The 22,031-nt window shown below is 62.2% G+C and overlaps 3 protein-coding genes across 11 annotated transcripts in view; 2 read left to right on the plus strand and 1 right to left on the minus strand.

The window, feature by feature from the left end:
- ZFPM1 (zinc finger protein, FOG family member 1) overlaps positions 1-14,397 on the plus strand; it is a 35,116-nt gene extending 20,719 nt beyond the window's left edge. The window contains exons 4-10 of the mRNA XM_054640861.2: positions 5,694-5,830; positions 8,482-8,584; positions 9,807-10,016; positions 10,547-10,777; positions 11,102-11,197; positions 11,290-11,439; positions 11,775-14,397. Coding sequence (XP_054496836.2) covers positions 5,694-5,830; positions 8,482-8,584; positions 9,807-10,016; positions 10,547-10,777; positions 11,102-11,197; positions 11,290-11,439; positions 11,775-13,951 — 3,104 coding nt within the window. The 3' untranslated portion in view covers positions 13,952-14,397. The remainder of the gene's footprint in view (positions 1-5,693; positions 5,831-8,481; positions 8,585-9,806; positions 10,017-10,546; positions 10,778-11,101; positions 11,198-11,289; positions 11,440-11,774) is intronic.
- Positions 14,398-15,483: 1,086 nt separating this feature from the next.
- CIDEC (cell death inducing DFFA like effector c) lies at positions 15,484-18,025 on the minus strand. 4 transcript variants are annotated; one of them, XM_077185008.1, is made up of 6 exons: positions 17,720-18,025; positions 16,763-16,834; positions 16,495-16,636; positions 16,252-16,401; positions 15,970-16,154; positions 15,484-15,882 (listed from the first exon to the last, which is right to left on the minus strand). In XM_077185008.1, exons 2-6 carry the CDS (start codon positions 16,810-16,812, stop codon positions 15,690-15,692), a joined length of 720 nt encoding a protein of 239 aa, XP_077041123.1. In that variant the 5' UTR covers positions 16,813-16,834; positions 17,720-18,025; the 3' UTR covers positions 15,484-15,689. The 4 variants fall into 4 exon arrangements, with proteins under 4 accessions (XP_077041123.1, XP_077041124.1, XP_077041121.1 ...); XM_077185009.1 differs by having other exon boundaries at positions 17,922-17,994; XM_077185006.1 differs by having other exon boundaries at positions 17,908-17,990.
- A 15-nt stretch (positions 18,026-18,040) lies between these two features.
- Positions 18,041-22,031, plus strand: part of ZC3H18 (zinc finger CCCH-type containing 18) — a 45,592-nt gene continuing 41,601 nt past the window's right edge. For 3 of the 6 annotated variants that reach the window (XM_054640821.2, XM_077185003.1, XM_077185005.1), the window contains exons 1-2: positions 18,042-18,203; positions 18,550-18,693. The gene's annotated coding sequence lies outside the window, so the exon portion shown is untranslated. Of the gene's footprint in view, positions 18,204-18,398; positions 18,771-22,031 lie in introns of those variants that run through there. The other 3 variants (XM_077185004.1, XM_077185002.1, XM_077185001.1) reach the window with 3 other exon arrangements.

A 22,031-nucleotide genomic window follows, 5' to 3' on the forward strand; every position in this document is an offset into this window, starting at 1 on the left:
CTGGGAGAGGAGCAGCAGAGAGTTGTGGCTGTGGGAGGCTGCTGGGGCTTGGGGGCACTTGGGACTCAGGGCATTGGCCCCCCCAGGGTCCCAAATCAGGGGGGCCCAGCACCCTGAAATCCTCCCCCTGCCCCACGTGGGTCCTCCTGCCAAAGGCAGCGGGGTGGGGACCGTGCCAGCAGTGATGGTGACCCCTCCCCCTGATTTGGGATGTGGAAAAGCAGCTGCCCCTGCTGGGGGATGTCCTCCTGTGCCTGGGGTCACTGCAGGGTGGAGGGGACAGTTTGGGGACACTGATGTGGTGAAGGGATGCTCTGACTGGTCTGGGGACATTGCTGAGTGGAAGGATGATCAGACCAGTTTGGGGACAGTGACAGTGTGAGGGGATGCTCAGGGAGTTTGGGGACAGTGTGAGGGGATGCTCAGGGATTTGGGGACAGTGACAGTGTGAGGGGATGCTCAGGGATTTGGGGACAGTGACAGTGTGAGGGGATGCTCAGGGATTTTGGGGACAGTGTGAGGGGATGCTCAGGGATTTTGGGGACAATGACAGTGTGGAGGGGGGTTGCTCAGGCATCTGTTCCCATTTTCCCTGGCATTTACCTGCACTCTCATGGTGACAGCCCTGAGGACGATGCCTCCAGGCTGGTGCTGATTGACAGCTGTCAATCACTCACCTTCCTGCCTGGATCTGAGTACCGATGGGGATTTGGGGCTTGAACCCCCCCATCTCCATCTGGGTACCCCCTCCTGGGGGTTCTCCCACCCTCCCCAGGCACTGGGGCTGTGGCAGGGTCCCCCTGTGCTCCCCTCCCTTTCCGTTCGGGATATCTTCCCTCTGCATCAGCTCCGGGGCCCCTGCATCCCCTTCCTCCCCTCTCTGGCTTCCTGCCCTCCCCAGTGCCCTCCTCCCGCTGCCTGGGCACAGCCAGGGGTCCCAGGAGAGGGGACAGGGTGTCCCTGGCACAGGGGTCCCACCCCCCTGGCAGCCCAGGGGCAGCCAGGAAGTTTTTCCTCCTTCCCATCCTTCCTGAGGGATTTCTGGTGTTTTCCCCAGTGTTTATTCCTGTCCTCCAAAGGTCACAGGTCCTGTGTGTTTCCTGCATGTCCCTTGTGAGGAGGACCCCAGGCAATGGGGGCTGCCTTGGGATGGGAACCCCTTGGGATGGGGTCCAGGGGTGGGGACAGAGCAGGACAGGGCGCCCCTGGCACAGAGGTCCTGGCAGCCCCAGGGAAGCCAGGAACTTTTCCTGCTTCCCATCCTCCCTGAGCCTTTCCTGACCTTATTCCAGCATTTCTACCCACATCCCTGCAGGCACAGGTGCCAGCTCTTCCCTGGGATGGGAGCCCCTTGTCATGAGGGATGGCAGCACTCAGGGATGGGCACCCCTCGGGATGGGGACCCCCTCGCAGCCCCATCCCAGCAAGGCACAGCAACACCCCAAAGGCAAATGTCTGGGAATGCTTATCAGCCCATCCTGCAGGGGCAGGGCACCCCAGCTTCCGTGGGGTGATCCGGGGAACACATGGCACGGCCGGTGCCACCCGCCTGCCAGCTGTGCCCCACAGCTGGCCAGCAGGAGCGGGTCCTCTTGGGGTGCAGCCCCCTGTCCAGCCCCACAGGTGCTGGGTGGTGCCCACGGGGCAGGGCTGGCTGCTCCATTATCCAGGGGCAGGGTTCAGCCCGATAAGGAGTCGCTTTTGGACTCGGGCAGCAAACAATCAATAAGTGGCGAGCGATGGGCAGCAGAGATAAAGGCAGAAACCCCCCTGGCTCCCGCCCCACCGGGGCCTCCCCAGCACCCCAAAGCAGGGCACAGAGCCCAGCTGTGCCACAGCCATCCCCTCTCCATCCGCAGAGCTGAGCCCAAGCAGGCTGAGCCCAGCAAGGCTCGATTTAAACCCTCCTCACTCCTTTGTCGTCCCCAAGGCTGCCCTGATTACTCGAGCACCCGGGACGGCAAAGCCGGGATAATCTCCTTAGCCCCTTTGGAGAGATTTCCCTTTGTGAGCCGAGGTGAAGAGTGGAGATGCTGCGTGTTCACAGCTTAAGACTCTTCCCAATCGGCTCCCTCCATCTTATCGGAGCGGTGCCATCACATCATTGCAGTAGTTGAGTTGTCAGGATTTATTCCTTCCGCCGCGCTCTCGCCGCTTCTAAAAACAGCAGCTGGGGCCAGGCTGGGGAACTGGGGGGGACTGGGGGGGACTGGGGCTTCTCCAGCTCGGATTTCCCCAGGCAGGAGCAGGGGAGCCATGGGAGGTTGGGTACTCATTGATGGATCCATCCCTCCATCCATCCCAATGCCAGGCCAGCTCCTGCAGCCACCCACGTTGGCTTCAGAGGTGCAGCCACATCCAGGCACCCACATTCGCTTTCCTTGCAGGAGGGAAGGGCAGAGGGGCCCCAGACAAACCCACCCATCCCACTCCATCCCATTCCAACTGCTCCTGCATCCCTCTGCCTCCTGCATCCACAGGATTTGAACCACAAACTGTTTGGTCCCTTAGCAGGAATCTGGAGGTCCATCCATCCATCCATCCATCCATCCATCCATCCATCCATCCATCCATCCATCCCCATTTCCCAGTCTCTCCATGCCCAGGGCTGGATCTGGCTGTGCCCCCCAGGCTGGCACAGGAGCAAGGTGGCTGATCCCAGGCTGTGATCCCATGACACACTGATAGCAGTATTTATCCTGATTGTATCCAGGCAGCTGCAAACACTGCAGGGACCTCTGAGCCTGGGTGCCCACTGAGGGGCAGAGCAGTTGGTCTGGATGGGGTTCAAGTGCTCTGGATGCAGCTGAGGCAAAGGGATGCAGGAACAGCTTGGAATGGGATGGGGAGGGATGAGTGGGTTTGTCTGGGGGCCCTCTGCCCTTCCCTCCTGCTCGCTCCCACAAGGAAAACAAACGGATGTGGCTGCATCTCCAGAGCTTCCAGGGCTGCTCCTGGCAGTGCCATTCCTCGCCCTGGCCCTGGCAATGCTGTGGTCACCGTGCCCATGGGCTCTGGCCTTCATCTCCATCACACCCCGTGCTGGAGGAAGGCTCAGTGATGCCTCCCTGGAACTGTGCATCCCCACAGGCTTCCTCCCTCCCCTGTGCCCACCCTGGACCCTCGGGATGGGTGGGAATGTGGGTGCCAGCCATGCCTGCTTGGCCATGGGGTGGTGGCAGGATTAATCTTTGCTCCTGGCACAGCTCAGCCGATTCCTTTGGAATCCCTTGATGGGAAGATAAGCCAGGAGCAGCCCCGTGTTCCCAGTCCCTGTCACACCAGGCAGGTGCACCTGGCTCTCTGGGGGCTTCTCCTTCCTTCCTTCCTTCCTCCCTTCCTCCTTCCTTCCTCTCTGCTGCTTTTCCCTGTGCCCCAGAGCAAACAGGCCAGTCCCTGCCCAATTTGGTTAATGAGCTGGGAGATAAGCCCTGCTCCCTGATAAGGAGGGACCGATGGCCAGGTGAGATACCTGGGGGGGTGTTCACCTGCCAGGGGATCCCACAGGGAGCTGCAGCTCAGGGACTTTGCTCCAGGACACCCCAGGGGCTGGCAGCAGCTCTTGCCAACCCTGCAGGCAGTGGGGTGTGCCTGGATCCATGGTGGGATCACCCTCTGCAGCCTGATGTCTCTGCAGTCCCATGTGGGGACACGGCTTCTGCCTTTGGGCTTTGTTCCCAGTGTGGAGCACACATCATCTCCCAGGCGTCCCCATCATTTTCCCTGTTCCCACTCAGCAGTGCTGTGTGTTTAGCTGGAAAAAATCATCTTTTCCCTCCTTTTTTTTCCTCGCTGTGTTAACGTGGGTGCAGAGCAGGGGCTCTGCAGCATCCCTGGCTGGCCCAGGGACGCTCATCCCTCTGGAGGAGCTCCCAGCACCACAGAGCAGGGGTTCAGCAGCATCAGTGGGGTTCCAGCACCCCATTTTGGGGTGGGTGGAGGCCGTGGGGCTGGCGGGAACGGGGCTGGCTGTGGCAGCACTATTTTTGTCCCCCTGTCTGGAACGGTTTTCTCTTTATCAGCGCCTGCGTGTTTTCTCTGCTGGGGATTGATACACACAAGATGAAGTGCTCTGACATGGGAAGTGTCAGGCGAATGCTCTTATCTCAGAGACATGGTCTCCTGACCCAAACGCTGCTGATTACCACTGAGACGGGGACGGGGGGGCACCCGCAGGGGGACGTGGCCGTTGGGCTCCGGGCCCCAAAAGCAGCCAGGATCTTGGGGGTGCCAAAGGCAGAGGGGCTGCTGGGGCTCTGCTGGGGTTTAGGGGTGCAGGGGAGGCTGGGCAGCTCGGGGATGCTGAGGATGGGGGAGTACAGCACTCCAGCAGCACTTTGGGATTGGATGGGAGGTGCTGGAAGTGTGGAATAATGTGAGGGTCTGACTGCCCTGCTCAGCCACTCTGGTGGTCACTCTGCTCCCTGCCTGCCCAGGTTCTTCATGGACCCTTCCTCAGGCTCAGTTTGTGCCAGGGAATAAATCCCAAACAGCTCCCTCATCCCTCTCCTCCCTGTGCTGAGGTGGAGCTGGTGAGGAAATGGGCAGGGGGATGCAGGGCAGGAGGATGCCACGGATGTGGAGGATGTAGGGTGGGAGGATGCCAGGGATGCAGGGCAGGCACAGCCCCTGCCGTGCTCATCCCCAAAACCCCTTTGCAGGGATGAGATCCCAGCCAGACACAGAGCAGGGATCTCCATGGCCAGGGTGGCTTTGGGAGCACTCTGGCTCCAGGCGCTCCCAGGCTGTGGCAGTGGGCAGGACAGGGGAGCTGAGGCAGAGCCCATCACCAGCAGTGCTGGGGGCTGTGGCACAGGGCTGCAGGGTGGCAGGCACCAGCCTGGTGACCCCAAACACCTCGAGGAACCTGGACACCTGCCCAGACCTCCCGGTTCTGCCGGGATGGCACCAGTGACTCCCCTGGGATGAGCTCCAGGCAGTGTCCGGGGCGGACAGAGGGGACCCGCGGGTGGCAGTGGCACCTGGGCGATGCCAGGTGACACCACCCAGCGCTCCCAGTCGCTCACCTCAGCTCACCCCAGCGCCGGGAGGATCCAGATGTCAGCCCTGCTAATAAACACATCAGATTTCAATCTCCTCAGCCATGGGATCGCTTTATCCTCCCTGCGCTCCCGGCTCCAGAGGCAATTTTGCCTTCAGCCAGCGCAGCCTCCTCCCTGTCCCCGGCACCCGGGACCGGCTGCAGCCCCTCGGGGCTCGGGGGGCTCTTTGTCCTGCCCTGCCGGGGCTCGGGCACACGGGCTGGGTTCACTCGCTGTCCCCGGGGAGCTGCTCGGTTTTGGGGGGCGGCAGCCGGCGAGGGGCAGGCAGCACATCCATCTGGGTATTGGTTACCTGCCATCTTATCTGCGCTCCCAAAGACAAAGGCACAGTTAAAACATTTTCGAGCAGCCTTCATAGCGTATTCACATGTTATCTAACCCATTAAACCAGAGCCTTATCAGATAATCAAAGCCATTAAGCCCTGAAGCTGCTTCGACTCCGGGTGCGGGGATGGGAAACGCTCCTTCCTCTGCCCGGGCCGCGCCGGGACCCCCGGGCAGGGCTGGATCCCCCCACGGGACCCCCAGCAGCAGCTCCAGCCCGGTTCCCACAGCCCCGGCGTTTGGGGCGCTGCAGTCCGGGGCGGTTTTGGGGCGCATCCCGCTGATGCTGTGCGTGTCTCCCCGCAGATGAGCTGGAGCTGGAGCTGCGGGATGGGCACAGACGGGTGCGGAGCCGCCGGAGCCTCCCCGAGGGCTTCTCCTGGGGCCCCTTCCCGGGCAGCATCCACAGCGAGCCAGCATCGCCGGGCCACGGCAGCGACACGGTAAGGAGCACCCCGAGGGGACAGGGGGCACCCCGAGGGGACAGGGAGCACCCCGAGGGGACAGGGAGCACCCCCAGGGGACAGGGAGCACCCCCAGGGCACGGTGAGGTGGGGGAAACATTCTTTGGGAAGTCCCTGCCCGAGCTGCTGAGATTCCTCAGGGAATCTCCTGGTTTGAGGTTTCCCTGCCAGCCCAGAGCGCTCCCGCAGGCAGGGGACAGGAGGACATTGCCATCCCCTCTGCACAGGCTGCTTGGTAGCACCTGTGTCCTCACAGAGGAGATGGGATCTGCCTTTTCCCATCCCAGATTTGCTCCCTGGCGGCTCTGGTGATGTCTGGGAAGGACCAGCAGCCGTGGGGAAGGGACAGAACAGCAGCACCGAGGGGGTGGTGGCTGTTGGGTGCTGTTGGTGGCATCACTGGCGGAGCAGCAGAGGAGGGAGGTGGCCACGAGTGTGACTCTGGGTGTTTTTAGGCTCTGGATCCTCCATCCCAGCCATGTCCTTCCCTCCACATCCCCCCTGAGTTGCACACAGGCAGCTCCAGCCCAGGATCCTCAAGCCCTGGCTCCATCCCCACCTCTTCCTCCTCCTCCTCCTCTCTCCTTTGCTCTTTTTTTTTTTTTTTTCTTTTCTTTCTTTTTTTTTTTAAGCTCAGGCCCGTTTATCTTTGCTGAATTAAATCCTTGATTAACCCTTATCTGCCCAGTTTGGCTCCCTATCTCCCGCTTGGCGCCGTGTGTCCAGACACCCGGTACAGGATGATTGATTTCCCCAAGATATGCTCAGCTTTTTTCTGATACTTCATTTATTGTCTAAATATTTTTGCTCCCATTTCAGCAGCTCCCTTATCGAGCCCAGCTGATGATTCCCAGCCCTGCTCTCCTCTGCCACTCTCCTCCCTCCCTATCTCTGCTCAGGGAAGGGAGGAAGGAATTGCAGCCCCATCCCTGATAGGGGCTGTCACCCTCAGGTCCTTTCCTCTTTGTTGCTGGTGGCGCTGGGGGGAGTGCAGGGGGTCTCCCCCAGATCCTGCCTGGATCTGCTCTTCATCTCCAGAGAATAAATCCCAAACAGCTCCCTCATCCCTCCTCCTCCCTGTGCTGAGGCGGAGCTGGTGGGATGTGGACTTGTGGGAGATGGTCCCATCCTGGGGTTTTGGTGGGAGCTGTGAGCACTGGGCGGCTTTAATATTCCGTGATGTGGAGCACCGTGTGTCCCCATCTGCCGAGGGAGAAGGAGAAAGAACAGGAGGGAAAAGAGCAGCAGCAGGAGGAGGAGGAAGAGGAGGAGGAGGAAGATGCCTACCCGCCCCCACCTGCTCCCACAGGGTTCCCCCAAAAGATCCTTGCTTGGGAGGCTGTGGCAGCCCTCTGGCAGTCAGCTCAGGGTTGCCGAGGGAAGGTGAAGCCCCTCTGGGACTGTCCCCGAGCCCCTGGGTGCCCGCGTCCCCCCCGGCGAGGGCAGGGCCGTGCGGATGCGCTCCCGGCGGATGCGGAGCCGATTGGGTTTCAGATGGGTTGGCGATGGTTATCGGGCTGTGCAGCGACACAGCGACCTCTTTGTTCAGGGAGAACAAGGAAGGGCTTCACGCCGGGCTGGGGCCACCGCGGGGAGCCGGGCTGGGCACCCCGGGGTGCTGGGGGCACCTTGGGGTGCTGCAGGGTCCCGGGCAGCCCCTCCAGCCAGGGGTGTCCCCATGCCGGGAGCAGAATTCCCAAGGGATTTTCCTCTCCCCGAGGGGGCCCCGCCCATGTGGCACCAGCAGTGCCCATCCCTGGGGAGATGCTGGGGGTCCCAAAGCCCCCAGCCCCATTTCCCGTGTCCACAGGGGCAGGGGAGGTGCACTCACCTGTGCCAGTATCACACTAGTGTGCCACATCCGTGTGCCAGTGTGTCACATCCGTGTGTCACACCCATGTGCCAGTGTGCCACATCCATGTGCCAGTGTGCCACACCAATGTGTCACACCCATGTGCCAGTGTGCCACATCCATGTGCCAGTGTGTGACACCCTTGTGCCAGTGTCACACACGTGTCACACACATGCACTAGTGTGTCACACCCATGTGCCAGTGTGTCACACACATGCACTAGTGTGTCACACCCTTGTGCCAGTGTGTCACACCCTTGTGCAAGTATGTTACACACATGCACCAGTGTGCCACATGTGTGTGCTAATGTGTCACACCCTTGTGCCAGTGTCACACCCCTGTGCCAGTGTGTCACACCCATGTGCCAGTGTCACACACATGTGTCACACCCCTGTGCCAGTGTGTCACACACATGTGCCAGTGTCACACACATGTGTTGGGGGCTTTATCAGGCTGCCAGCACTCGGCTCCTGGCAGTGATAAGGCCCCAACTGGCTGTGACTGTCAGGCTGAGTTGGAGGGGTTGGAAATATTGGGATGGATAATTAGATTTCATATCGTTACTGCAGCAGCCATCGGAGGATCAGGGAGATTAATTTCCCCCCCCTTGTGCTCATTAATATTCATTAGAATGCGGGGAGGCTGAGCTGGGCACGGGCTGAGCAGGGAGTGCTGTGACCGCCCTGGCAGCCCCTCAGTGTGACCCCAGCCCCTTTTGGGGAGCATGTGACCCTACCTCAGTGTGACCCCAGTGCTGACCCCTGTCCCTGCCCCACAGAGCCCCCCCCTGACGCTGGTGCTGGGGGACGAGAGCTGCTGGCTGTCCCTGCTGCCCCTCGTGCCTGGAGAGACCAATGCCAACGCCGTCATCTACAGGAAGGGTTGGTACTGGGGGTGGGAGGGCTCCCCATCTGTGTCCCCTGTCCCAGTGTCTGATCCTCCTGTCCCACTGCTGGCTGTCCCTGGGCTTGTCCCTGTCCCAGCTTCCCTGGGTGGCTGCAGCCAGTGGGGCTGGGGAGGGTCCCAGCAGGGATGGGCACAGGGATGGGAGCAAGGATGGTGTAAGGATGAGTACAGGGATGTATCCAGGGATGGATGCAGGGATGGTGTAAGGATGGGCCAGGGATGGGAGCAAGGATGGTGTAAGGATGGACACAGGGATGGATCCAGGGATGGGCACAGGGATGGTCGTAAAGATGGGCACAAAGGTTCAGGGATGGGCACAAGGATTGGAAGAGGGGTGAGTGCAGAGATGGGTGTAAGGAGGGATGGGGGCAGGGATGGCCACAGGAATGGATGTAGAGATGAGTGCAGGAATTGGCACAGGAATGGGTGCAGAGATGGGCACAGGGATGGATGCGTGGATGTGCACAGCAACGGGTGCAGGGATGGGACAGGGATGGGTGCATGGATGTGCACAGGAATGGGTGCAGGGATGGGCACAGGGATGGATGCAGAGATGGGCACAGGGATGTGGCAGGGATGGATGCAGGAATCGCACAGGGATGGGTGTAGAGATGGGCACAGGGATGGGCACAGAGATGTGGCAGGGGTGGATGCAGAGGTCGCACAGGGATGTGGCAGGGATGGATGCAGGAATCGCACAGGGATGGGTGTAGAGATGGGCACAGGGATGGGCACAGAGATGTGGCAGGGGTGGATGCAGAGGTCGCACAGGGATGTGGCGGGATGGATGCAGAGATGGGCACAGGGATGTGGCAGGGATGGATGCAGGGATCGCACAGGGATGTGGCAGGGATGGATGCAGGGATCGCACAGGGATGTGGCAGGGATGGATGCAGGGATCGCACAGGGATGTGGCAGGGGTGGATGCAGAGGTCGCACAGGGATGTGGCAGGGATGGATGCAGGGATCGCACAGGGACGTGGCAGGGGTGGCACTGGGATATGTGCAGACACGGGCACAAGCCAGAGCGGCGGCTCCGGGCGGGCTGTGCGGGCTCAGCGCGGGCAGACACCGCCATCTCCAGGCCATGGCCGGGAGGGAGCAGCGGCCGTGCCGGGACCGCGGGGACAGGGCGGGACGGAGGGGCCGGGCCAGGCGGGCAGGACGGGTCCCCTCTCACCGCTGTCCCCTCTCCAGACGAAGCCCTGTGGTGCCGCACGACGCGGGCGCTGCGGGAGGACGAGCCCCTGAGCGCCTTGGTGGTGGCAGAGCCACCGGCTGTCGCCAAGCACGGGGTGAAAGCGGAGCCCGGCGAGTCCCCGTACCCGGCAGCACTGCACTCTGACATCCAGCTGCTGCCACAGCAGGCCGGCATGGCCGCCATCCTGGCCACCGCCGTGGTCAACAGTGAGTCCGGGGACACGAGGGGAGGGACACACAGAGACATGCAGGGAGGGACAGGCAGGGATGGACACACAGGGAGGGATATGGGAGAGGGACACACGGAGAGGGACATATGGGGAGGGACACATGGAGAGGGACAAGCACAGAGGGGCACACAGGGACATACAGGGAGTGACACACAGGGAGGGACAGGCAGGGATGGACACATGGGATATGGGGGAGGGACACCCGGAGAGGGACACACGGGGAGGAACAGGCAGGGAGGGACACACTGGGAGGGACACACAAGGACATGTGGGGAGGGACACGCAGGAGGGGACATGCTGGGAGGGACACACAGAGGGGGATATGCAGGGACATGCAGGGAGGGACACGCAGGGAGGGACATGAAGTCAGGGACATGCAGCACCACGGCCCTGCCGGGGCTCTCCAGCCTGTCCCACAGCGATGTCCCTATCCCCAGCCTGTCCCACAGCGATGTCCCTGTCCCCAGCCTGTCCCACAGCGATGTCCCTGTCCCCTGCTCTCCACAGAGGATGTGTTCCCATGCAAGGACTGTGGGATCTGGTACCGCAGCGAGCGCAACCTGCAGGCCCACCTGATGTACTACTGTGCCAGCCGTCAGAGCGCCAGCGCCGGCTCCCCCGCCCTGGACGAGAAGCCCAAGGAGACCTATCCCAACGAGAGGGTCTGCCCCTTCCCACAGTGCAAGAAGAGCTGTCCCAGTGCCAGCTCCCTGGAGATCCACATGCGGAGCCATAGCGGTATGGCACGGCCTGGCACGGCATGGCATGGCACAGCATGGCATGGCACCCCTCGTCTGGAGGCTTTGGGGTGGCAGCACGGTGACCATTAGAGGAGGCTGGTGCCAGCTGAGCTGCTGGAGGGGCAGGGAGGAGGCAGGGCTGGAGCACACTGAGCAGTGGGATGAGGCTCTCCCCAGCTGGTTTGGGGCACTGGTTTGGCACTGCTCACCTGTAGGTCTTCCCCCAACTCAGACCTGTAGAGAGAGAGGGAGCTGGCCCTGTGGGTGTGTCCATGGGCCCTATCCCCCTCCCCTCAGCACTGAGTATCTGTCTGTCCGGCAGGAGAGCGGCCGTTTGTCTGCTTGATCTGCCTGTCCGCCTTCACCACCAAGGCCAACTGTGAGCGGCACCTGAAGGTGCACACGGACACCCTGAACGGTGAGTGTCCCACGGGGACAGCCCTGTCCCACCCAGGGATGGGCACCGTCCTTCCTGCCCTGCCCGCTCAGCCCGCTGCTCTGTCCCCTCAGGTGTCTGCCACAGCTGTGGCTTCATCTCCACCACGAGGGACATCCTGTACAGCCACCTGGTCACCAACCACATGATCTGCCAGCCGGGCTCCAAGGGCGAGGTGTTCTCACCGGGGTCAGCCCTTCCTGCTGCCAAACCCCTCGCTCCTGGTGAGTCCTGGGGCTGTGGCCGTGGGGGACACAGGATGCCATTGTCACCCAGGGCTTGTCCCCAGCTGGGCCTGCTGGTGGGAAGGGAGGTGGGGATGGTACAGTGTCCCTGTGCCAGGACGTTGGGAATGGGGAATGGGGTGCCAGGGGTGTTGGGAACAGAACATGGCAAGCATCCCTCAGCCAGGATGTGTGGAACAGGGAACGGGGTGAGGATTCTGCCCTGGGGGTGTCAGTAACGGGGGGACAAGGCAGCACCCCATGCTGGTGCTCTCAGTGCTGATCCTCCCTGTGCCGGGGCTGCTGGTGACGCTGTCACCTCTGTCCCCCTGCAGGGCTGAGCCAGCCGAACAACGCGTCCCTGCGCAAGTGCAGCCTGGGCGCGTTCCTGCCCGAGGCGCTGCCGGCCCTGCCGCAGCACGTGGTGCTGCCCGGCCCCGACCCCGCTCCGGCACCACCGGCACCGCCCGCCTCGCCCCCCGACCCCCGGGCCGGCAAACTCTCACCCCCAGCCCAGCCGCAGAACGGGGAAGGGCCTTCATCGGCATCCTCCTCATCCTCCTCCTGCTCCACGTCCGGCGAGCCCGTGCGCATCAAGGAGGAGCCGGCGGGCAGCCCGGCCAGCGAGGCGGAGGCACCGAGGAGCGGGGAGGGGGCCGGCAGCCCCGACGGCGGCTCCCGGACCTCGTCCCCTCGCAGCCTGGCCTCAGCCAAGGTCAAGTCGGAGCTCGCCAGCCCCACGCCGGGCTCCAGCCCCGTGCCCAGCGAGCCGGGGACGGGCACGGCCGGCGGCACCGTCTTCCTGCCGCAGTACGTGTTCGGCCACGAGGCCGCGGTGGTGCCGCAGGCCTCGGAGATCCTGGCCAAGATGTCGGAGCTGGTGCACAGCCGGCTGAAGCAGGGCCACCACGGCGGCGCGGTGCCGCCCGCCATCTACACGGGCACATCGGTGCCCAAGGGCGCCACGTGCTTCGAGTGCGAGATCACCTTCAACAACATCAACAACTACTACGTGCACAAGCGCCTGTACTGCTCCAGCCGGCACCTGGCCGAGGACAGCCCGCCCGGGGCACGCAAGCTCAAAGTCCCCCCCGGGGCGCCCAAGGGTCCCCTCGCCCCGGGGACGCTGCTGTCCCCCCCGGCGGGCAACGGGCAGGGCCCGGCAGCGGGGGACGGGGACGCCGGCCGCGATGCCACCCCGCCGGCCGCCGCACCGGAGGGCAAGGCTGAGGAGGGGGGCACCAAAGCGGGGTCCCCCGAGGCAGAGGGGGGCTCGGGGCGGTGCAGCGAGGACAGCCAGAGCCCCGGCAGCTCGGCGGGCGACGAGGGGGACGAGGACCCCAGCAAGACTCTGTGCGAGGCGTGCAACATCCGCTTCAGCCGCCACGAGACCTACGTGGTGCACAAGCGCTTCTACTGCGCCTCGCGGCACGATCCCCCCCTGCGCCGCCCCGCCGCCCCCAAAGTGCCCTTCCTGCCGCAGCCCCTGCGCACCCGCAAGCGCCGCAAGCTCTACGAGATCCACGGCGCCGCTCGCCGCCCCGCAGAGCCCCCGCCGGCCCCGGAGCCCCCGCCCACAGAGCCGCCCACGGCCGCCCCCGAGCCCCGCGCCGGCCCCATGGACACCGAGGGTCCCATCGACCTGAGCAAGAAGCCGCGCTGGCAGAGCGAGCCGGCGCCGACACCGGTACCAGCACCAGCGCCGCTGCTGCCCCTGGCCGACTACCACGAGTGCACCGCGTGCCGCATCAGCTTCAACAGCCTGGACGCGTACCTGGCGCACAAGAAGTACCAGTGCCCGGCCACGCCGCTGCAGCCCCGCACGCTGGAGCACCTGCAGAAGATGAAGGGGGCCATGGCCGCCCCCCTCAAGGGCCGGCACAGCCCCGGCAGCCCCGGTGAAGGGGACCCCGAAGGAGGGGTGCGGGTGAGGGCGGCCCCGGCGGGGAGCCCCGGCATCCCCTACCCCGGGGCGGACTCGCTGCAGCGTCACCCCAAGGGCTCCCTGCCACCGCCGGGGGCCAAGGGTCCCCTGGCCGCCTGTCCCTACTGTCCCCTCAACGGGGCCATCAAGGGCGACCTCCTGGAGCACTTCCGAAACGCCCACGGGCTCTTCGTGGCCAAGCCGGGGCCACCGGAGGCCCCCGGTGCCAGCAGGACGCCCGAGCCCCCGCTGCCCACCGTGTCCCCTCCCCGCCCGCCCGGCCCCCGCCTCCGCCGGGACAGCACCAAGGAGGGCCGGGACAGCCCCCGGCCCCCCGGCTCCCCCCGCGCCCCCGCCTCGCCCGGAGCCCCCGAGGCGCTGCGGGAAGCCGCCCGCAAGCCCCCCACGCCCCCCGCCTACACGGACAGGGGGGTGCAGACCCCCCCGGGCAAGGCTGTGCCCGGCCCGGTGCCCAACGGCAACCACAGGTACTGTCGCCTCTGCAACATCAAGTTCAGCAGCCTGTCCACCTTCATCGCCCACAAGAAGTATTACTGCTCCTCCCACGCTGCCGAGCACGTCAAGTAACCCCCCCAGAGCCCCCCAGCACCGCTCGGGGGGCTGCAGGGGCTGGGGGATGGAACCGGTGCCTGACACCCCCTCCCGTGCAGGGGTTGGGGTGATGGAGGAACCCCCCAGGAGGCTCCACCGGGGCAGCTTCGGCATCTGGAGAGCCCCAAAGTTCACCAGGGTTGGGGGGTGAGGACATTGGAGGTAGGGGTCAGCGCCCACCTGTGCCCCGGGGGGAAACTGAGGCAGGAGGACTGTGCATGGCCCTGCCCTGGGGGCTGCAGGGGGCTTTTCCCTGTAGACACTACGGGGCTGGGGTGGGGGGCACGGTACCCCAGGAAATCTGGGGGTGCCCCCACCGCAGAGCAGACCCTGCACGGAGGCAGCCCTGGGAGCGAGGATGGAGCTGCCATGGGAACTGTGTGTATAAATAAGTGTGTACAGAAATAAATATGTCTGCTAAACACCTGTGTGGGGTGGGGGACACTGCAGGGGCTGGCACGGCCACCAACATCCCGAGGGCCATGGGGACATGGGGTGTGTACAGCCATGGTGACAGCAGGGGCAGGGCATGATGTCCCCACGCTGTCCCAGGTGGCACCTTCAGCAGCCCAGGGAGGTCACATGCCGTGGGGCAAAGTGCAGCTCCCGGATGGGGCTCAGCTGGTGCTGATGGCTCATTAATTATCAAGGTAATTAAGCCCCACAGTGCCGGGTGGAGTCAGGTCTCTGCCACAGGAGCAGCCCCTGAGCTGCAGCTCCAGACCCTGCTGTGAGTGCCCAGGTGAGTGTGGCTCAGGTCAGGTGTCCCCCACAGGGTGACAGGGGAGGATGGCCCTAAGGACCCCCAGAGCATGGCTTCTCGCCTCCCCACTGCTCATCCCAGTGCTTCCCAGTATCCCCAGTCCAGCACAGGTGGGCAGTGGGTTGTTCCCCTCCCTCCCACCCTCTCTGGCATCAGTGGTGCTTCAGGATCTTTCTGGGAACACTTGGGGACAGTCCCCACGGGCCAGGTCACTGGGGCCCAGTGCCCCCACTCTGTTTGTTTCCCAGCTGGTATCCCTGGAGCTGCTGGGCCCTTGGGATGGCCCTGACTGGCCAGGCCAGCAGCAGCAGCACCTGGGGTTGTGCAAGGCTGGGGTGGGCACAGGGACTGCCCCTGCCCAGGGCTGGGGACCCCAGGGACCAGAACACCCCCTCATGTCCCTCCCTCTGTGCCAGCCCTGCACAGTCAGGGGCACAGGGAGCAGGGAGATTTCTCAGCCCTTTGAAAGGACTAAGGACAGGCATGGTGCCAGCTGCCACAGGCCAGGGCTTTGGGGTTTGCCCCATTATTGTGTTGTGGGTGTCTCAGCTCTGTGCCAAGGGGTGGGAGCCAGGCTCTGGTGCCAGGGAGGAGGAGGATGAAGGCAGCAGCTCCCCTGGGGAAGCGCTTGCGACAGGTTCCCTCCTCGCACCTCTTACACCACCACCAGCTCAGGGTGCCAAGCAGTGCAAGGGCTGAGCGTCCTGGGTGTCCCCCCCCCACAAAAGACAACACAAAACACAGCTGAATTCAGGAGAACTTCACTTAAATAAATATATTTACAGAGCAGCAGCTATTCCAGAGCAGGTTTGACCACACTCAGCCAGCGGAGTGCAAGGAGAGGCTGTGCCAGGCACCCTGGCAGCCTCTGCCCAGGCATTGACCTAGCGGGGTGCTGGGACCCCCGAGGGCTGGGGGGACAGCAGAGGGGACAGGCCAGGCCAGCCAGCCTCACTGTGACATCTTCTTGTAGGGCAGGGCAGGGAGGCTGCAGGGCAGGAGGTTCTGCAGGGGCAGCGAGCTCTTCTCCTCTTCCTTCTGCTCCTCCTCGGTGGCGTCCAGGAGCTGCTGCATGTAGCACGAGGTGCCCAGCAGGACGTGGCCCGTGGCCTGCATGCTGAACAGCGCCCAGCGCAGGGCTTCCCTGGGCAGGGAGAAAGGGGTCAGTGTGCCACGGCAGGGCTGGGCAGTGTCCCCTGTCCCCAGAGTGTCCCCAAAGCCCCGCACTCACTTCACCAGGCGCCGGGCCCCGTAGCAGCGCAGGTCGTAGGACATGCTGTAGGTGCCATACAGGGTGGCTTTGACGTTGAGGCAGCCCAGGTCCTTCGGGTGGGTCTTGTACAGGTCGAAGGTGACGGAGGCGACGTCGATCCTGCGCGGGGGCTTGCGGGACAGACTCATCTGGTAGCCACGTGTCTGCAGGAGAGCAGCACCACGGTCACCTGCTGCACCTCCAATCCCACCTCCAGCGTGGGACACACGGGACAAACCAGCCCCTCAGGGGTCCCCTCACCTTGGGGGCAGTCCAGCTCTGCCCCTTGCTCAGGGCCATCAGGGTTGTGCCCTCCTCCAGGGTCCGGAAGAAGGACTCAGTCTCCACGGCCGTGCCATCCTCATCCAGCACCAGCACGATGGGCGCGGGCAGGGCCAGGGCGCTCTGGGCCTGCAGAGGGGCTGGGGGTCAGCAGGGCTGGGGACAGGCCCGGGGCGGGCAGACAGAGCCCGGACAGAGGGACGGACAGAGGGGCAAACAGACCTGGCGCAGCAGCTCGGCCAGGCTGGGGGCCATGACGCCCTTGCGCAGGCTGCGGTCCCCGTTGCACACGCGGTAGGGCCGGGGCCGTGGGGCCGGGCCCGCCAGCAGCTGCTGGGTCATGGAGGCGCTGGCTGAGACACATCTGGGAAGGGACACAGGCATTGGGGTGTTCTGAGAGCCAGCAGAACCCCCTGGGCAGCGCCAGCACCCAGGGAGGGATCTGGGGGGATGTCCCCTATCCTGGGGACAGGGGGTCCATGGCACTTACTTGGACACGGGGGCAGCCAGGCGCTGGCTCAGGGATTTAGCGTAGTCCATCTTCCAAGGAGCACGGAGCAGCCTGCGGGGAGGAAGGACAGTGGTTCCTGTCAGCCCAAGATCGGTTCCCACCAGCACGTCCAAGTCTGCTCCAGGGCTTCTTCCGCTGCTTTCAGCTCCCGTCTGCTCCAGATCTCCCCACTGGCAATGCCGGTGACAGAATTGAGCCTGAGCTCTGTCACCGCTGCCTTTACAGGGGCTGGCCCTGCCCTTTGGCCCGGGCCAGGCCAGCGGTGGCCGCCCGGCCAGAGTCCCTTGCCAGCAGGGCTCTTGCGCAAAGGGACACGCGGGGGCTGAGTCAGCGCTGGAGCAAAGGTGAGACAGCAGCCCTGGGCTCCTGGGAGAGCACACTGGGGCTTTGGGGGTCAGGGACACCCATGGGAGCACCCCCAGCCCTGCTGATCCAGGGGTGTCTCCAGCCAGGAGCCTCACGGGGTCCAGCAGAGCTCCCATTCCCCATTCCCTCACCTCCAGGGAACAGCAGCTCTTCTCCCGAGGATCGAGCCCGTCCTCCTCACCTGCCCTTATGTACCTGTCACAGAGGCTCCTCCCCAGGCCGCACCCCTCCTGCTCGGCCGGGCCCAATGGGTCCGGTCCGGCTGAGGGGGGACCGGGAGCCGGGCGGGTCCGGCTGAGAAGGGACCGGGAGCTGGGCAGGTCCGGCCGGGGAAGGGCAGGCTGACAGGGGTGCCATCAATCCGTACAAACGTTCCCGTGGGTGTCACAGGACGGTGCCAGGCTGTTCCCAGGGGTGTCCAGGGACAGGAGGAGCAGCAGCGGCCACGAACCAAACCCGAGAAGTTCCCTCTGAACACGAGGGAGAGCCTGTGCGCATGGAGGGCGGCAGAGCCCTGGCACAGCTGCCCAGGGATGAGAGGTCACCTGTATGGAGCCATCCCAAACCCACCTGGACGTGTCCCTGTGTCACCTGCCCCACGTGTCCCTGCCAGAGCTCCCGAACATCCCCCGGTCCTGCGGCACGCGGTGCCCCGTCCCTGTGCGCGGGTGCGACCCGGGCACATCTGGAACCCTGTCCCTCCACGTGCACGCTCGCACACGCCCCCTGTGCAGATGTTGGCGCGTTCACGCGTCCACCTGTGCGCGCACACCTGCGCTCCGTCCATGCCGTGCGCGGCCCCTTTAAGAGACGCGCGGGAGGGCGGGGGGGGGAGCAGAGCGCGCGCTCTCCCCTCCCCTCCCCTCGCCTCGCGCCGCCGGGCCCCGTCGCGCGCGGATGACGTCACGCCATGGCCGCCCTGCGCCGCCGCGAGTAGAGGCCGCTCCGCCGCCCCGTCCCGCGCTGCCGCCGCCGCCCCGCCGGCCCCCGCCGCCCCCGGCCCGCCCCCGCCGCGCCCCGCACCGCGCCGGGCCCCCGCCGCCCCCCGACACCGGTGAGCCGCCGCCCGCGCCGCCGCGGCCTAGCGCCGGGGAGGGGGGGCGGGCCCGGGCCCGGCGGGGGGGGAAGCGCGGGGCGGGGGCGGCACCGGGGAGGGGGGGGACGGGGGCAGCCCCGGGAGCGAGAATGGGGCGGGCGGCGGGGAAAGCAAGGGAGGGCCCGGCGGTGTTCTAGAGGGGGTCGGGGGGAGGCCGGAGAGCGCGGAAATGAATGAATTCCCCCGCTCGTTCGGGACCGGGAATGGGACGGGACGGCCCCGGCCTCGGGGGGAGCCGGGGGACAGCGGGGCTCGGCAGGGACGCAGCGTGCAGGTGGCTCTGACTGTCCCCCTCGGCTGGCAGCGGGAGCAGGGACAGCGCCAGCAGCCGCGGCCTGGGGGCACGGCAGGAAAGCCCCGCCTGGCAGGAGAGGAGAGCCCCGGAGGTGAGGGGGCACCGCGGGGGCACAGCCGGAGAGCCCCGCCTGGCAGGAGAGCAGCCTCGGAGGTGAGGGGGCACCGCGGGGGCACGCACCGGGCACCACAGCAGCGCCTGCACCTGGGGCAGCCCCGAGGGGGCTTGGGGTTTGTCACCTGCAGGGTCAGTTCTGAATGAGTTTGGGGTTTGTCCACCTGCAGGGTCAGCTCTGCAATGGGTTTGGGGTTTTTCATGCATGGGGTCAGTCCTGGGATGGGTTTGGGGTTTGGCACCTGTAGGGTCAACCCTGGGATGGGTTTGGGGTTTGTCACTCATGGGGTCAATTCTGGGATGAGTTTGTCACTTGTGGGGTCAGTTCTGAATGGGTTTGGGGTTTGTCACCTGTAAGGTCAATCCTGGGATGGGTTTGGGTTTTGTCACGCATGGGGTCAGGTCTCAGGTGGGTTTGGCATCCATCACCTGTGGGGTCAGTTCTGGGATGAGTTTGGGGTTTGTCATCTGTGGGATCAGTTCTGGGATGGGTTTGGGGTTTGTCACTCATGGGGTCAGTTCTGAGATGGGTTTGGAGTCCATCATCTCTGGGGTCAGCTCTCAGGTGAGTCTCTCAGAGCTGCTCAAGGGCAGCACCTCCAGGCTGTGAATTCTTTCTTCCTAAGGTTTGCCTGAATTCAGGGAAAGGGTCCCAGTTTATCTTTGCCAAACTGCTGATCCAATATCAGTCTTTTGAGTGGGATTATCCCAAATCCTGCTGGACCCAGGTATGACCCTCTGGTTGTCTCTTCCTGAGGCCCTGAGAACTCACACTCAGCGTTTGCTGGGGGAGAGCTGCAGGAAGGAGCTGTAGGAAAATCAGCTGTGCTGGGAAAACAAACTGCAGCTGCCTTTCCCTTCAGGTGCCCACCACAAATCCATGGGGAACATTCCCCATTGGAGCTCTCTGAGCTCTGCTTCAGACCCAGCTCCTGGAAATGCCTCTCAGCACCAAACTGACCCCACAGGGCAGCTGAGTTTGGGCATTAAAGGGTGCCCTGAGAGCTGCTGAGTTCCCTGGGCATCCTGCACCTCAGAGCTCCCTAAGGATGGCAGAGAAATGAGGATTTTAGTTCATTAACCCTGTTGGCAGCTGGAATTGCAGTCAGGGCAGGGCTGCACACAGGTTCATCTTCTCAGTGTTCTGTGTTTCCCCTCTCCTGGATCCTGAGGAATTGATTTCCTGCTGTCACTGCTCCTCCACATTTTTCCCTGTGTTGGTTTCTGCTTTATCTCTGCTTTTGCAGTTGTTTGTTCCCTGAACCTTTGTGTGCTGCCCTTCTCTCCTCCCCTGTCCTGTCAGCACTGTTCCCTCTGCTCAGCTCCCTCCTGGCTCCTGCCTGCCCTTCCACCCTCCTCCAGGGCTTTGCTGCCCTGCTTTACCCCCTGGATTTCATGGATCTGATTCACAGCAGCTCTTTGGCTTTTAGGAAGTGGATTTTACCCTTTTATCCCAAAGATTTCAGCCTGAAGGAAAAAGCTTCCTCTCTTCTTTCCTTCCCGTGTGTCCTGTGACCTCCCCAGGGCTGCCAGGAGCACAAAAATTGGGAATGCACTTGGTTCTTCATATCCATGAACATTTATAGGATTTTGAGGCTGAAACTGATGGCTCTGCCCAGCTCCAGGTTTTGTAGTAACTCAGTTCCTGCCTGGAATTTCTTCCTTTTTAATTTTGCACCTTTTGTGCTGTTTAATTAACAACAGAGAATAAATTGGGCCTGATTTTGCAAAAGGAGCTGCTGGGTAAAAATTCCTGCTCTGACTCCTGTGGCCTTGTTAAATCAACTGACAAAAGTGTGAGGTTCAGGATTTTATTTAAAATGTATCCTGGTGAGGTGGAAGTGGATTTTTAAAAGCAATTTAAGTAGCAAAGGGCTTTTCTCTGCCTGCCATTAGTGCAAGGCTGCTCAATCCCAGTGCTTTCAGTTCAAAAATCTTGGGTGTCATTAAGCTTTGATAAAAATATCTTATAAAGGAAGTGAGGCAGGTGAGTTTAAATTGCTGCAGCATGTCTCCTCCTGTTTTTAGGGTGGAAATGTGTGATTTGAAATGTTTCTAAGAAGGTTGGGAGGCTTTAGTAGGAACAAATTGGCTCTTTCCTGGTGCATCCAGGCACGGTGAGTGGCCAGGTAGGAGGAGCATCTCTGTCCCACCTTGTGCAAGCCATGGGACTCTGATCAATTCCAATGAAGCATAAATTCATCCTTCATTCCCTAATTTGAGATACTCCAGAGCCCAGGCTGTGAAACTTCCAAGTCACTGATATGTTGTGGAACTAAGAGCTCCTCACCCCTGGGAACTTCTGCTGCCAGACCCTCAATTTCCTCCCTGAGAAGCTGTGACCTGCTTTGAAGAGGCTTTCAGCTCACTGAGCCATGCCCAAATCATTCCAAAACCAGGGAAAGTCCCCTTTTCTTTGCCTGAAAATGCCCATTATTGATTGCATTTGCTTCCTGTGGCAAGGCTGGCCCAGCTCATTTAGCCTGGGAGCAGGAGAGGTTTGTGAGCCTGGATGGAATTCCCAGTGCCCTGTGCTGCTCCAGGCTGCCTCAGACACTCAGGAAAGGAAGATTTGACACACTTTGAGCAAAAGGAGCTGGTTTTGGAGCAGAAATAGTTGTGCAGCTGGGACCAAAGGCAGCTTTGCCTGAATTTGGAAGATTTTTCAAGATAAAAGGCTGCTCAGTGAGAGGCATTAATACATCCCTGCCTCTTGCCTGAGCTGCAAGTCAAACAAGCTTAGCTGGGGCTTAGGAGAGTTAATGTTTTGCTTTTATAACTGGTTTTGAACTAGGAAGAAACTGCCTTAGTTTTACGGCACAAAAAAGGGCCAAGTTTATGGTAAGGGAGGGATGAAACCTGGGGGTTTCTGCTCTGCCACTTCTGTCACTGCTGCTTGAGTTAAAATACTTCCATGGAGCCAATTTTTCTCAGTTTTTTATGATATTTATCTTTATGTTTCTCTAAAGGACAGCAGAAAACAATTCAAGAAACCCCAAATGTACAAAAACCCCAAACAACCCCTAAAAAACACCTCAAAATCCCCAAAAACCTTTCAGGATTTCAGAGATCTGGGATAAATTGTGATTTGCAGATTTAAAACCTCTCCAGAAAAACCTCTCACAATTACAGAGATTTGGGATAAATTGTGATTTGCAGATTTAAAAACCATCTCAAAAAAAAACCCCAACCCTTGCAAAATTCAAAAAATTTAGAATAAATTGATTTGCAGATTAAGACAACACTTAAAACTGGAATTAAACTTGTCCTGTTCCATCATCAGGCAGTTTTCCTTTTAATTTCCAACTCCCAAATTTTTTTCCTGCTGCTGATTTTACTTTTGGACATCTGGGCTTTGTTTTGGGATATTTCCATGC

The sequence above is a fragment of the Agelaius phoeniceus genome, chromosome 12 (assembly GCF_051311805.1).
Source record: "Agelaius phoeniceus isolate bAgePho1 chromosome 12, bAgePho1.hap1, whole genome shotgun sequence".
In the NCBI taxonomy this organism is placed as follows: Eukaryota; Metazoa; Chordata; class Aves; order Passeriformes; family Icteridae; genus Agelaius; species Agelaius phoeniceus.